General features: G+C 47.6%; 1 protein-coding gene across 2 annotated transcripts in view; it reads left to right on the forward strand.

Moving 5' to 3' along the window:
• Positions 1-13,928, forward strand: part of SKIL (SKI like proto-oncogene) — a 198,663-nt gene extending 184,735 nt beyond the window's left edge. For both annotated transcript variants that reach the window (XM_085635244.1, XM_085635245.1), the window contains exon 7: positions 13,312-13,928. In XM_085635244.1, coding sequence (XP_085491370.1) covers positions 13,312-13,470 — 159 coding nt within the window. In that variant the 3' untranslated portion in view covers positions 13,471-13,928. The remainder of the gene's footprint in view (positions 1-13,311) is intronic.
• Positions 13,929-16,649: the final 2,721 nt, after the last annotated feature.

Below are 16,649 nucleotides of genomic sequence, written 5' to 3' on the forward strand. Positions count from 1 at the left end.
TAATTTTTTTAATTAACAATTGAAGGTAATAATTTGTTGAAAAATAGTAGATTGAGTGTACTGATTACTGTATTTTGGGAACTTATTACACCTGCTAGTAGTTGGAGAAATGCATTAGATGACTGTCCAGAATCCTAATCATCTCTTGGAATCATAGCGGTCATATATTCTTTCTTTGTTTAATGTACTACAACAATTGATGTGGACTGCAGAGGAACAGGAGAGCAGAGACATTAGGAATAGTCTAGGATTATCACTAACATTTTATGTAATATCAGTGAGATAGCCTTTCATACCTGTAATGCTGGAATGTTGTCATTGTTTTTTTTCTTTTCTTGCAAACTGAATAACAGACAGATATTTCAAATATGGACCTGGGGGCGTTGGTTAGGGTTTCTAAAGATAAAATGACACCACTCATTTTGTATCATTTGTTATTTTCACTTCACACTTTTGATGCAAAACTGATAACGGGACTGGGTGAAATTTCCAGTCTCTGTGAAACACTAGTAAGCATTTTTGATGTAGCAATTTCCTAGTGTGCTTCAAAACTTGAATCCAACCATTTATTTAATGGTTCAATTTTAATATAAATGTACCTGCTCGATACTGTGCATTCTTTGCTAGGTTGGCTACGTTCGCACAATCACAGATTTATAAATGTCCTCTACCAGTACCATATTTAAGTGGGAACTATGTGCAGTCAACATAAACAGACTATTTCCAGAGTAAAAAACACTATTTCTGTTTTTAAACTGAAATCATTGTTCCCCCATGAGTGTGAAAATGTGGTATTCTTCATATCATTTTTCTTTCCTCTCATGTTTTTCTCAGTGTTACTTTTTAAATGTTGATTAGCCTTACTCTCATTTGATTTTTTTAATTTATGTGATCAAAGAGGACTGGGCTCTGTATCAAGCATATCTTTCCAGTCCTCAGTGATATCTAACTGAATTGATTTTTTGTAGAAACTCTGTCTTCATCTGTTCTTGTCTACGTTTGCCTCTTTCAGATCACAATAAAAAAAAAATACCCATTGATCTTAGTCACTATGTATAGTCCAGACTCTATTCACTTTCATTTGTTCGCCCAGTCACCCTATTGAACTACCAAGGTGTCATATTAGTAAATATTAATATGCACATTATTGCTTTAAGATTTGTTCAAGGGTGCAACTTCTATTTCTGTCCTTACTCATGAATGTAAAGTGTTTGAAAGAAACACGTTAGTTAGATTCCTCACCTTAGACTATCCCCAGGCGCCAGGCTGAATTCGGAAAGATTTTTCGTCAGCAATACCCTTGCACGTCGCTAGGCGTCGTCTGCGGCTCTGCGTCCGTCGTCGGCGTCGTGATCGCCGGGATGACGTCGTCGGAGTACTTAGACGCCACCCTTGCGCGCTGACGTCCGTTCTTCTTTTTTCGTGCCAGTAAGCGCCGATCTGGGAAGAGCATACCCTTTTAGTCACTTTTTGACTAAACTTTTTGAACTCTTTTGGTTCCATTTCCACTCGACCTCGACTCTAGTGCCGGTAGGGATGCCTGGCTTCAAACGTTGTGACGCCTGTCACCGACTGATGTTGGTCACGGATCACCACCACCGGTGCCTCTATTGCCTTGGGGCCGACCACGATGCCGAGTCGTGCCTCGACTGCTGGGCCTTGACCTCGAAGGCTAGGCTGGAGTGGTCCCGCAAGCTGCTCGAGATCCGGCAGTCTGCTCCGCACCGCTCAAGGTCCCGGTTTAGGAGGAGGTCGAGGGACCGGTCGCGGAGCCACAGTCATCACCGCTCGTCGGGGTCGAAGCACAGCAAGAAGTCGAAGAGGCGTCATCGCTCTTCTGGCTCCCCTCGTCGGTCGCGCGAATCGGCTGAGGGTTCGGGTGGCACAACCCGCGCGGCTCTGTTGGAGCCGCAGGAGTCCCGTCCGACCCCCATACCCTCCGGTCCCTGGGTCTGACGTGACTCCGGAGATCAGAGACTTCCTTGTGGCCATGAGGAGCCTGGCTCCGCCGTTGACGCCTGCCGGCGTACCTTCGGGCCCCGCAGGCTCGACTGGGAGGCCTAGCGAGCCGGCGGCTCCGGCCCCGGCGCTGTCGTCGACTCCGGTCCCGATGCCGCAGGTCCCTGCGGGATCCAGGCCTGGATCCCAGTCGACGTTGGTCGACCTTACGACCCCACGACTCCTACGCCGGCGGTGACCCCTCCGTTGACAGCCCGGCACCACCTTTGGACGACACCGTTCCCCGGTTTAGTTCCGGCCCGGCGTCCGAGCGTATCTGACGCCGATGGGTGACAGGTTCATCTTCCGCCCGGCTCTGATCATTCCACCTGTATACCAGGAATCGGATGACGGCGACGACTGGGAGGGGTCTGAGGACCCTCTGGCACGGCAGTGCCAGTTATCTCAGGACTGGGCAGACGAACTGGGGGATGCCAGTGGTCTTGATACCTCCCCTCACACTGGCTTCATCTCTCCTCCGTCCGTGGCTTCGGAGGAAGGTGCTACGTTTTCTGTGGTGCTGCGCAAGGCGGCTGAAGCCCTCGGGCTGGAGCTGCCTGCTGTGGCCGTGAGGACTAATCTCCTCACTGAAGTGCTTCAACCGCCAGCAAGCTCCACGGAGCCTCTGCTGCAGTGCAGTGAAGCACTGACTGACGTTCTGAGGGGCACCTGGTCCAATCCCTCCACAGTTCCTCCTGTGGACCGGAACGTGGCCCGGCGCCACCACCCTGCACCGGGCGACCCCAGTTTTCTGTTGTTGCATCCCATGCCCGAGAGCCTGGTTATCCAGGCCTCTACTTCCCAGACCTCCTTCCCATCCGCTCCCCCGGATCGGGAATCCAAAGCCTTGGAACAGTTGGAAAGAAACTGTTCTCCTCCCTTAGTTTGAGGTTGCACTCTATCAACACCGCGTGCCTTTTGGACCATTACTCCCACTCCCTGTGGGATACGGTGGAGAATATGCTGCCCCAGTGTCCGGAGGAGGCCCGGACACGGCTCGCCCAGGCTCTTGCCGAGGGGCGGGATGCGGCACAGCATGCAATCCGATGTGGACTGGACACAACGGACTCGCTAGGCAGGGCAATGGCTACCATGGTGGCGTTTCGTCGCCACGCCTGGCTGAGGTCCACGAGTTTCTCCGGGGATGTCCAGAGCACCCTCATGGACATGCCCTTCGATGGCAGTCGCCTTTTTGGCGACAAAGCGGACAGTGCGCTGGAGCGCTTTAAGGACTCCAGGGCTACGGCTAAGTCCTTGGGCCTCTCGGCCCGCGCCCGCAAACTTCAGCTTTTCGTCCCTTTCGTGGCCAAGGAAGGGGTGCCCCCTCACGTCCGTCTAGCCACAGGCCGCAGAACCAGCCTCAACGCGGTCGCGGACGAGGATTCCTCCGAGGCGCAGCAGGGGGACAACGAGCCGGTCCATCCACATCTACCCCAGCAGCATCTGCCTCAAAGCCCTCCTAGTCCGTGCTTTCAGGCCCATTCCACGCCAGTGGGAGGCAGAGTTCGCCATCACCTGCTCCACTGGCGTACCATCACATCGGACAGGTAGGTGCTGCAAATCGTCTGAAGGGGCTACTCCCTGCCCTTCGAGGCGACCCCTCCAGCCATGCCACCGCAGTACCACCCCATGTCGGGGGATCACTTGCAACTTCTGCAGGAGGAAGTTGCGGCCCTCTTGGCCAAGGGGGCCATAGAGCGCGTTCCTGGCCCAGAAGTAGGTCGGGGTTGTTACTCCCACTACTTTCTGGTTCCCAAGAAGGGCAAAGGGGGCCTGCGCCCTATCTTGGACCTTAGGAGCGTCAACGCCTTCCTCCGGAAGAAGAAGTTCAAGATGTTCACCTTAGCTCAGGTTCTGGCTGCCCTAGACCCTGGAGACTGGATGGTAGTGTTGGACTTGCAGGACGCTTATTTCCACATCCCCGTCCTGCCGGCCCACCGGCGTTACCTGCGGTTCATGGTAGGCCACGAGCACTCTCAGTTTACCCTGCTCCCCTTCGGCCTCACCAGTGCAGCTTGGGTGTTCACGAAAGTGATGGCGGTGGTCGCAGCTCACCTGCGCAGATTAGGGGTTCCAGTCTTCCCCTATCTCGACGACTGATTGTTGAAGGCGGGCTCGCCCCAGGCAGTCGTCTCCCACCTCCAGACTACGGCCGACCTCTTGCATTTGCTGGGGTTCTCCATCAATGTGCCGAAGTCGCATCTGAGTCCCTCCCAGAAGCTCCTCTTTATCGGAGCGATTCTGGACTCGGAGCAGTTCCGGATCTATCCTCCGGGAACAGCGGGTCCGGGATATTCAGGCTCTCATTCCAATCTTTCGGCCTCTGTCCCGGGTTTCGGTCAAGTTGGGGCTGCGGCTCCTGGGTCTGATGGCCTCCTGCTGGTGCATCACGCCAGATGGCGGATGCGGGCTCTGCAGTGGGACCTGAAGTTTCAGTGGGCCCAGCATCGGGGCAACCTGTCCGACCATGTCTTTATCTCGGAGGGCACTTCCAGACAGTTGCAGTGGTGGCTCACGCACCGCGATTGGGTCAGTGGCAGATCCCTCTCCCTACCCCAACCGGAGCACGTGGTAGTGACTAATGCGTCCCTCCTGGGATGGGGGGCCACATGGGAGAGGCGGAGATCAGAGGCCTCTGATCTGCGGCGGAGTCCCGGCTCCATATCAACCTTCTGGAGATGCGGGCGATCCGACTTGCACTGAAGGCATTCCTTCTCTCTGTCCGGGGAAGTGTAGTGCAGGTGTTCACGGACACCACCACCACCATGTGGTATTGCAACAAACAGGGCGGGGTGGGGTCGTGGACCCTTTGTCAGGAGGCTCTGCGCCTCTGGACATGGCTGGAACATCAGGGCATCACCCGGGTGGTTCAACATCTGGCGGGCTCTCTGAACGCCAGAGCAGACGAACTCAGCTGCCGGTGCATGATTGATCACGAATGGCGTCTGAAGTCGGTCGTGGCGCAAGGCCTCTGTTCGAGGCATATGAGCTGCAGATTACACACTTGTGCATAGATCGTCATCTGGTCTTGGGCCCGGATGTTTGCAGTTGTTTTTCCTCTTAGAAAGTCTTTGGAAGTCATGAGGTCGGTGACTCCTCCTTTGGATCGTATTGCGCATGGGCTTCGGCTCCATCCTCAGATTGTTTTTTTCCGCCATCGGGCTCGGATGTGATCTTAGCGCTCCGGTTCCAAACCGCGCAATCCTCGCCCCAATTTGCGGTATTGTTTAGATCGCGATCTCCACACTCTGCGCGGCTCTTATAGATCAAGACCTTCGATTCCAGTCGTCGACGCCGGCCTTCGGGCCTACCCAAGCTCCGGTCCTGGCTAATGGAAAGGACTCCCTTCAAGAAGTGCCCTCGATGTGGGTCCAAATTCCCCCACACCGATCTCCACGAAGTATGTAATCTCTGCCTCTCCCTTGAACACGAGGCTCAAGACTGTCCGGCGGGCAAGTCCTTCCGGTCCAAGAAAACCATTCGAGACGGAAGTGCAAGAAGAACCATGGCACACTTGATTGATTGATTGATTGGGGTGCTTATAGAGCGCAACTATCACCCTACGGGCATCTTGGCGCTTGCATTGGGAACCCGTCCTGGTTTTTCCCTGTAAGATAACCCGTACTGGGTATCCCCAAGGTGAAAGCCAGGCATCCCGCCGCGGGGGGCCGTTGTGGAGATTAAGCAGGCTTGTTGCCCAGAGCTGCATAGTGTGAACTCATGCTTAGAGTGGGCACCGAAGCGAGAATTATCGAGTCCGTGGACAGTTGGGTTCTGGACCCTGCCGCGTCGGGAATCGAACCCAGGTCCCGGGCCTGATCTCAGCTTCAGGGTATGCCTCCTCTAACCAGTGAGCTACACTTCTCCACTTGTCGACGGCGATTCCAGATGACATCTTCGGAGAGGGCGTTGACGCTCCAGAAGAACACCACACCGACGAGGGCCTCGCCAGTGCCTCCGAAGCCGCCGATTCAGATGTGGAGAACATCACTCCGGCACAGAGCGTCGTGAGTACCAATTTGCCCCCCCTCCCACCCTCGCCGGCACCAAAAAATGCTTCGGTCACGCCTTCGCCTCCGGGCTTAGTTATAACCAAAGACACTGCTTCCCACACCGCACCTTCGGGACCAGTAAAGAAGTTGATTAAGCCTTCCGGCGGCCCGTGCTCGAGCCAGCCCACCGTCTGTGCCGACAAATACTCCTCCGCACCGACACCGAAAAAGAAAATGGCCTCCTCTTCGGCACCGAGCCCCATACCGAAACACTCGGTACTGACACCATCCCCGGAACCGACAAAAGCACACAAGGCCACCAGCACCGAGATCTCAACGCCGAAACCCATCTCTGCACCGACCAAACAAAAAGCCCTTTCCAAGCCGCATAGTTCCAAACAGGACACTAAAGTCAGAAAACCAATGGCCCGATGCCTTCGGCGCCGACGGATAAACCACCTTCAGAAGAACTCTTTACACGGGATCCCCTGCAAAAGACATTGACCAAGGATCCCAGAACCGGACATTTGATGCTCAGCATTAAAAAGAGACAGCTGGAAAAACCTGCCCCAGCTCAACCTCCAAAGAGGAAGGACTCTTCCACCCCCTCCACCTCCCCCCCCTTCTCCATCCCCTCCTCATCATTCCCCAACACCCCCTCCGGATGATGATGATGATCATGATGACACATATGATGACATAGGGGACGTGCCCCATGACTTACCTACAGAGGACCCCACTCCCACAGGCTCCCCAGACCCATGGGACGACTATAACATCCCCGACATCCCTAACGTCCCACAAGATGATCTCTATCCTTCAAGACCATCCCCACCAGAAGACTCATTGGGGTTCAACCACTTACGATACTTTCGACACCACGCATAGGGCCACCTCCATACTGCCCATGCTCAAAGGAGTTATAAAACATATAAAGCCGCCCCTACAGATCACTCCTACATAAGAGGGCCAGCACCACTAGATTCCCTGCTAGTGTCCACAGCACGAAAGAGGGACAACTCCCAGGCGTCAGGCGAAGCACCACCACCTGACAAAGAGTCAAAACTCTTGGACGCATCCGGCAAGCGCACTGCATCACAAGCTGCCAACATATGGCGTATCGCCAATACACAAGCGCTACTAGCAAGATATGACCGGGCCCATTATGACGAACTAGAAGCCATAATGCAACACCTCCCTGACAAATACAAGAATAGGGCAAACGAGTTCATTCAGGAGGGCAAAACCATCACTAATACCTCCATCCGTTGTGCCCTAGATGCAGCCGACACCGCCTCCAGGGCCATCAATACTAGCGTCCTCCTCTGTCGCCATGCCTGGCTCATGATTTAAACCAGAAGTACAAGCTTCCATCCTGAACCATCCCTTTGACCAGGAACATCTGTACGGCCCAAAAGTGGATGAGGCCCTAGAAAAGATGAAAAAAGACACGGACACGGCGAAATCTATGGGAGCCTTACAATCACACCCTCCCAGGCGTTTCTTTCGCCGTTCCTCCTTTCGGAGCACATCCAGAGGCTACTCCTCTGATACCGCTTCCACTTCATATAAAGCCGCTACAGGGGCAACAATAATAAAGGCAAGACAAACACCGCCCGCTCTGCCTCCACACCTACCCAATGACTTGCCTCCACTTCCCCCAGACCATCCCACTCCGGTCGGGGGCAGACTCCAACATTTCTCTCATGTCTGGGCTACCATCACCTCAGACAAATGGGTAACAGAAATAATTCGGTCAGGCTACTGCCTAGAACTAATCTCTACCCCCCCCCCCAAACATTCCACCCAGACAACGCCCAATGTCACAGGAACATCTAACATTACTAAAGCAGGAGGTAATCTCCCTCCTGCAAAAAGGGGCGATAGAACACGTTCCTACCAACCAATGAAATCTGGGGGTTTACTCCCTATATTTTCTCATACCAAAAAGGGACGAGACTCTACGGCCCATCCTAGACCTCCGGCCCCTAAACACATACATATACTCAGACCATTTTCACATGGTAACACTTCAGCAGGTACTTCCACTGCTCTCCCAAAACGACTTCCTGACCACTTTAGACCTAAAAGACGCTTATTTCCACATTCCTGTACACAACGCTCACAGGAAGTTCCTCAGATTTGTAGTGGACAACCAACACTACCAATTCAAAGTACTCCCATTCGGAGTCACAACAGCACCACGAGTATTCACCAAGTGCCTAGCAGTCGTGGCAGCACACCTCAGGAGACAACACATCCATGTCTTCCCATACCTAGACGACTGGCTTATAAAAGCCAGTTCATACAACCAGTGTGTACAACACACTCATGCCACTATCCAGCTACTTCACCAACTGGGCTTCACAGTAAACCACGCAAAGTCCCATCTACAACCATCCCACATGAAACAATACCTCGGTGCCACCATAGACACCTCAAAAGCGCTAGCCTACCCCAGTCCTGCCAGGATTACAATCATTCAGGCTCTACGCGCAAAATTTATGGCACAGCACTCTCTTCCAGCTCGGGTGTTTATGCAACTAATAGGGATGATGGCCTCTTGCATATTCATAGTACCTCACGCAAGACTCTCCAAGTGTGCTTAGCGCGCCAATGGAACCAGGCCCAAGGTCAATTAAAAGATCTGGTGTTGGTAGACGGTCGTACCCATCGCTCTCTGCAGTGATGGAACACCACAAACCTTTCCAAAGTTCGACCGTTCCTGGTCCCGGTTCCTCAGATAGTACTGATAACGGACGCATCGCTCTCCGGCTGGGGAGCTCACCTATTACATCACACCATGATGGTCACCTCAACAAAAGTTTCTCCACATCAACCATCTGGAGTTACTAGCCATATTTTTAGCCCTAAAATCTTTTCAAACACAGATTTCAGGCAAGGCAGTCCTAGTCCGCACAGACAACATGACAGCCATGTACTATATACAAAAACAAGGTGGCACGCACTCTCCACAGCTCTCTCAGCTGGAAGAGACCATATGGAGATGAGCCATACCCCAGAAAATCTTTCTCCTGGCCCAACATGTCCCAGGAGTCCAAAACACTATGGCCGATCTACTCAGCAGACAAACACAACAGATCCACGAGTGGGAACTACATCCACAAGTTCTTCACCCGTACTTTCAAATGTGGGGGCATCCACAGATAGACCTCTTCGCCACCCACAAAAACACCAAATGCCCAAGCTTCGCCGCCAGATATCCACACCCATTGTCCAAAGGCAATGAGATATTGATGAACTGGTTAGGCAGATTTGCGTACGCTTTTCCGACTCTCCCACTCATTCCTTTAGTGGTGCGCAAACTACAACTACACTCCCTCATACTAATTCTAGTAGCTCCAACTTGGGCCAGGCAACCGTGGTACACCACACTGCTGGAACTCTCTGTAGTACCGCACCAAAAGTTACACCTCTCTCCACACCTCTTAACCCAGAACCATGGCGAGATCAGGCACTCGGACCCAGCTCAGCTCAACCTAGCGATCTGGATCCTGAAATCCTAGAATTCGGTTACCTAAATCTTCCCCCTGACTGTATGAACGTCATCAAAGAAGCTAGGCGACCCACCACTAGAGCGTGCTACGCCACTAAGTGGAAACGTTTTGTTGTCTATTGTCACAACAATACCATCAATTCACTAGATGTGTCCATTCAACACATCATAGGCTATTTACTACACCTACAAAGATGCAATCTAGCCTATACGTCTATTAGACTGCACCTCGCAGCCATAGCAGCTCATCTACAAAACAGGCAACATCTATCACTCTTTAGACTACCTGCCATTAAAGCCTTCATGGAAGGCCTTAAAATAATAATTCCCCCCAGACTGCCACCCTCACCTGTGGGGAACCTAAATATTGTTCTCACCAGACTAATGGGGCCTCCCTTCGAACCTCTGCACAAATGTGAACTTTAATTCCTAATATGGAAAACCGCTTTTCTTGTAGCCATCACTTCCCTCAGAAGGGTCAGTGAGATACAAGCACTTCCCATTCAAGAACCTTTTCTCCAAATGCACCATAACAAGGTTGTTCTCCGTATCAACCCAAAATTCCTCCCTAAAGTCATTTCTCCCTTTTACCTAAACCAAGCAGTAGAACTACCAGTAGTCTTCTCGCAACCACAGACCGTTGCAGCGAGAGCTCTTCACGCACTAGATGTCAAAAGAGCCTTACTCTACTACATAGAGAGAACACAACCTTTCCGTAAGACCAAACAACTATTTGTCTCTTTCTCTCCACCACACAAGGGCAACCCCATCTCCAAGTTGGGAATAGCTAGGTGGACTGTCAAATGCATTCAGATTTGCTACCACAAAGCAAAACAAACGCTATCCGTTCCCCCTAAAGCCCACTCTACACGTAAAATAGGGGCTTCAATGGCATTTTTAGGGAACATCCCATTAGATGTTATTTGCAGAGCAGCTACATGGTCAACACCGCACACTTTCACTAAACACTATTGTGTAGATGTGCAAACTAAGCAACAGGCTAGTGTAGGCCAGGCTGTACTCAAAACATTCTTTAAAACCACTGCAACAGATATGGGTGGTCGCCGCTAAGGATGGGTACTGCTATATAATCTATGCACAAGTGTGTAATCTGCAGCTCACATGCCTCGAACGGAATATGCTACTTACCAGTATGCATCTGTTCTTGGCATGTAGAGCTGCAGATCTACACACGCCCACCCGCCTCCCCGGCTACCTTTATCTGTTCCAGTTTATCTTATTTAGATACAACACACATGGGCATCTTTCCTGTTATTACTACGCTCCATCTTACCCTGTTGGCGAAAAACAATCTGAGAATGGAGCCGATGCCCATGCGCAATACGATCCAAAGGAGGAGTCACCGACCTTGTGACTTCCAAAGACTTTCCAAAGAGGAAAAACAACTGCAAACATCCGGGCCCAACACCAGATGGCGATCTATGCACAAGTGTGTAGATCTGCATCTCTACATGCCAAGAACAGATGCATACTGGTAAGTAGCATATTCCTTCTGCAGGGGGGAGAGCCTTGGTTAGATCTATTCGCCACCGAAGAGAACACGCAATGTCAGCAGTTCTGTGCGTTGACATTTCCAAGGCGGCACTCGCTCGTAGATGCTTTTCGTTGCTAGTGGAGTTGCGGTCTGTTGTACGCCTTTCCGCCTATACCACTTCTGCCCAGAGTGCTGAAGAAGATCAGGCGTGACCAGGCCCAAGTCATCCTTGTGGCTCCAGATTGGGCATGAAGATACTGGTATCCCGAGCTACTCAGTCTATCGATTGATCCCCTGATCCGACTGCCTCTTCAGGAGGACCTTCTGTCGCAGCACCAGGGAACGGTCCTCCACCCGAACCTGTCCAGCCTCCACCTCCATGCGTGGAGATTGAGCGGCGGCAGTTGATGCCATTTGACTTGCCTCCTGAAGTCTGTAATGTTATTCTGGCAGCCAGGCGTCCCTCCACAAAATCGGTATACGCCTGCAGGTGGAACAAATTTGTGGCATGGTGCACAGCAAAGGCTGTGGATCCCCTCTCCGCTTTCGGAGGTTCTCCTCTTTCTTCTTTCCCTGGCCCAGCAGGGCTCTGCTCTGGGCACCCTCAAGGGATACCTTTCAGCTATTTCTGCTTTCTTACGGCTTCCTGATCAGCCTTCTCTTTTTAAATCCCCTGTTGTTTCTCGATTCTTTAAGGGCATTACCCACATGTTCCCTCCTGTCCCTTTCGTAATGCCTCAGTGGGATTTGAATCAAGTATTGACCTATCTGATGTGCGCTCCCTTTGAGCCACTTCATATTTGTCCCCTTCGTCTGCTGACGCTTAAGACTGCTTTCCTGGTTGCCATCACCTCTGCTAGAAGGGTGAGTGAGTTCCAGGCCCTCTCTTCTAAGCCTCCTTTCCTTTCTGGCCATCCGGACAAAGTTGTTCTAAGGACTCGTCCTTCCTTTCTCCCTAAGGTGGTAACTGCCTTTCACATCGGCCAGTCTCTTACACTGCCCACCTTCTTTCCGCCTCCGCATCCCTCGAAAGAGGAAGAGAGGCTCCACCGTCTGGACCCAAAACGGGCGCTGTCCTTCTATTTGGACCACACCAAACAGTTCCGGGTGGACGACCAACTCGTTATTGGCTACGTGGGCGCTAAGAAGGGGCGGGCGGTACACAAGCGAACCATCTCTCGGTGGGTCATTTTGTGTATTAAGGCCTGTTATTCCTTAGCTAAAAAGGAACCTCCTGTCGGGCTGAGGGCCCATTCCACTCGGGCCACAGCGGCAACCACTGCCGTGGGCTGGGGAGTCCCCTTGCAGGACATTTGTCAGGCAGCAACGTGGGCCTCGCTGCACACGTTTGCCAAACACTATTGCCTGGACAGCCAAGTCCGGAGAGACGGCTTCTTTGGTCGTTCTGTTCTCCAGGACTTTCTGGTGTGATCTTGGTTCGCAGACCCTCCACCGGGGTTGGTATTGCTGGGGTATCTATTCTAAGGTGAGGAATCTAACTAACGTGTTTCTTTCAGATGAAGTTACTTACCTTCGGTAACAATATATCTGTAAGAAACATTAGTTAGATTCCTCACCGCCTCACCCATCCTCCCCGTTCTGCGAACCGATATCTAGGGTTGAGGTCATCCCTTTCAGGGCCCTAGAATTTTTGGCACCAGTGTCGGTCTCTTGCATGGCTCTGCGTTCCTGGCGCGGAAAGCTATGTACAAGAACTGACGTCAGCGCGCGAGGGCGGCGTTTAAGTACTCCGACGTCATCCCGGCGATCACAACGCCGATGACGGACGCGGAGCCGCAGACGACGCCTAGCGACGCACAAGAGTATTGCTGACGAAAAATCTTTCTGGATCCAGCCTGACGCCTGGGGATATTCTAAGGTGAGGAATCTAACTAACTAATGTTTCTTACAGATATATCGTTACCGAAGGTAAGTAACTTGTTCTTTTGATCTATCATTTTTTATTAGAATCTAAGAACCATATATTTCATTGATGTTTAGCTACCCTGAATAATCGGAAAATGGTGCTCATTAGATCAAGATAATTGTTTCTGCTTATGGTTCTGTTGTACTTTTTTCAAGTTAGTAATACCCATAGATTCTTTTTAATTGTTCAGTGGTTAAAAGAATTAATGTTGTAGATACCAGTATCATTTGTTGAATTGGTATTACGGGTACATTTAATAACTTTTAGATGGCTTGCAGCTCCATTTTCTATATCACTAAAACTGTTGCTATACCGGACTATTCAAATTAAATTACTGTTTTTGTTGCTCTTCTATTCTAAATGATGTTATATCTCTTTGCAGTTGATCGAGCTCCGACAAAGATTGGATGAAGCAGAAAAAGATAGGCGAGAATTGCAGGATGAACTTAGACAAGAACGTGAAGGAAGACAAAAACTGGAGATGATGATAAAGGAACTACAGCAACAGATTTTGAATTCATCAAATAATGATATCAATTAGAAGCAATCAATGGTTAACCTCATACTTAAAAGGGTTTTCTGTTGCCAAACTGTTGATAATGGGTTGCAAGAAAAAGAAAAGACAACCAAATTGCTGGTTTTCTATTCCCTAAGCCCTAATGCAAATCTAAAAACAAATATTAATGTACATTTTTCATTTATGCCTGCAAGATGTAAATTATTTATGCAGTTTTTGTTTCTCTGAGACAACTATAGTACCTTTAGCTCATTATTTCTTTACCAATTTGTTTAAACCTCTTACTGTTGTCTTACAGTTGCAGTTACTTAAAGGATTTATTTTGTCTAGCCTTTTTTCTATTCCTGATTTTTAAAAAAAAATACAAAAAAATACAGATAATTATAATAATTTAAACTATTCAGACCATACTTGTTCAGCAATCTGTTTAAATCTTCTCCAGTCTTAATGTTGCAGCTACTAAAAAGATGTATTTTCTCTAATCCATTTTGTGTTGTTTACTTCTAGAAAACTATGTTCTAATTATTTTCATGAATGTCATCAGTCACTCTCCCTCATTACTGAAGAATTGTGGGTAGTTTGGTAGCTGATGTATTCTGAAAGGCTTTATGCCTATCAAATTTAAACAGTCTTCCTTCCGCTTGGAAAAAAAATAGTTCACCGATGAGCAAATAGATGTTCCTGAAACTAATTTTCACCTGTAAGACTGTTTTAAAAAGAAGTGGGAAATAATGATTACTGCACCAAAACATTTTCAAACTTTCTCGTTTTTTAGTGTTATTGAAGGAAAATATATATAATATATATATATATATTTGTTCTTTCACATACTTCATTCCATTGTTTCTTTGCCCTCATCCGTGACACAAGCTAACTAGACACTGAGTTTATTTGGGTTCTGCAAAACGAAGTTAAACTAGTCAGTTTACTTACCTCATATGTTAATTGAGGATCATTATTTTTTTTACATGATAACATGCAAGTTTTTTCTAAAAACTGGTAATAGGCTATGCTTGCACGTATATTTCATTTGAAATCTACATCAGATTTCAGCGGTAGATTATTTTCTTGATATCCGTATAGGAAAGGACTAAAATGTGTATTTAAATGCTGTACATTTCAATAATTGTTTAATATCAGATATTTGACTACATGCCATTAGGAAAAATGTACATTTACCAGAAGTATTTGATCTACTTCACTGTTTAGCATAGTTGCAGTTGCTACTTGTTTTTGTACCATGGGTGCCTATATCCCTTTTTTCCTTTCCAAGCTGCTATTCATCAATGGGCAAAGCTCCTTTGGGAAAATTTGATAAACATTTCTTCTCTATGGGTGAGAACGTTTGCATCTAGACTCAGGTTAAATTTTAGTTCTGATATTTAGCAAAATGTATTGTAATTGGCAGTTTCATGGGTGATTTCAATTTCCTGCTGATACCTTTTTGAGCACATTTGAGTCTGGTTTTTTTTTTCCAGACAAGTGTCTCAAGAGTATAAGCAGAGCCTTTTGATTTGCACTTAAGTCCTCTTTTTTGAATGTTTTACATCGCACACTTCTCTTACATTAACATTTTATCACTTTGTTAGTAAATCTGAAGAGCCTTGTGCATCCAGTATACAGCAGTTGAAGTGTATGTAACTGTGCCTAATTTACAGGTGTATAGTGGCTGCATTCTGACATTTCCATAAATGATTTCGCTCACATGTTCTACCTAGTTATCACTCAAATAATGTGACAAAAATCAAACTGCTTTAAGCTTCCAGGAGAGCAGTGCCAAGTATGTCCATATCTTCAACTGTCTGTTTCATTACACAAAGGTATTGGTGCAAAGTGTAGTCACTTTTGTTTCAGTTGAACTATGTTTGTACATCTGCAAAATGGACTCTTGAAGTGAACAACACATGGAGTATTTGAAACTTACTTCCAAAACTGCTTTCAGTTCAACATATGGAATAACATAGTGTCTTTCATATCTTCAGGACCTATGCACGACGCGTGATCATTTTTACATTTGATTGAGATGCCACAGAAATTGCCAAAGCTCACTAAAATACCTATACAACCCTATTATGTAAATAGAAAGAACAACCCTATTTTACTTCCAACCTTACTTAATTATAAAAAATAACGACTATGCAGTCAAAAATATTTGTAGGACAAAGCTGATCAAAATATACACTTGTAAAAAAAAAAAGTCAGACAGATACCTTCTTCTAAATCTGCCCTGTCTTCCCCTTTGAGAATCTGGATTTAGCACACTTAAATGGGAAACTGTGTGTTGGATTATATATTTCTTTTTGTGTGTGTGTAAACCTTTCAGGATAGCTACTAATTCAATATGCCTGACTGCTAGGTTTCCCCTTTTTAAGTGCACAGTACTTCAAACATATGCATGCATTGATTTTGCCATGAACATCACTGCAAACAAGTTGGAAACAAAATCACAGCATCATAACAAAAAAAATCTTTGTTTAAACTTGGAATTGTCCTTTTTTCAAATGGTCATAGAGCTATTTTTTAATTAAAGTTATTGAAATAGAATACTTTGTTCTAAAATCACATGCTCTTTATGCTGCTGGACTGCGTCAGTCCCTCAAACGGGTTAGCCCTTTAAGACTCCTCAAGCTTAAAAAATGTTAATTTATTACTGACTTATCAAAGGTCCATTTTGGGTCTGACTACTTTAAATGTAATTTTTGTAAATATATCACACCTGTAAAACTTCACTTGTTTTAAATTATATTATAATCACGTTATCTTTGCATTGAATATATATATATATTTATTTATTTCCGGTTGTTTATAAGATCAGATTCTCCTTGCCTACTGTTTAGTCTTACTTTTATAAATCAGAGTTCTAAAATATACATTTAAGATACCATAGTTATATTTGTCATTGTTGTGTAATAGTTTTTTAGTAACTGTAAATACTGTAAAGTTTGAAATGAAAATATTATGTTGGGCTGTGCCATTGTTCTAGTTCTGACTCATTTAACAGTCTAACCCCATTTAACAGCTTGAATAGATATTGAGTATTTGCATAAACATTTACAACCTCTTGTAAAAAAAAAAAAAGAAATTATATATATTGTATCCTGTCAGTATGAGCGTTGTGTTTTAGCCTTAGCATGCTTATTTTGTATGTTAGTAAACGTGAAACATTTTGTTTTGCCTTAGAATCTTGTCTGTAGTTCTATACA

Source organism: Triturus cristatus, chromosome 11 (genome assembly GCF_964204655.1).
Source record: "Triturus cristatus chromosome 11, aTriCri1.1, whole genome shotgun sequence".
Classification (NCBI taxonomy): Eukaryota; Metazoa; Chordata; class Amphibia; order Caudata; family Salamandridae; genus Triturus; species Triturus cristatus.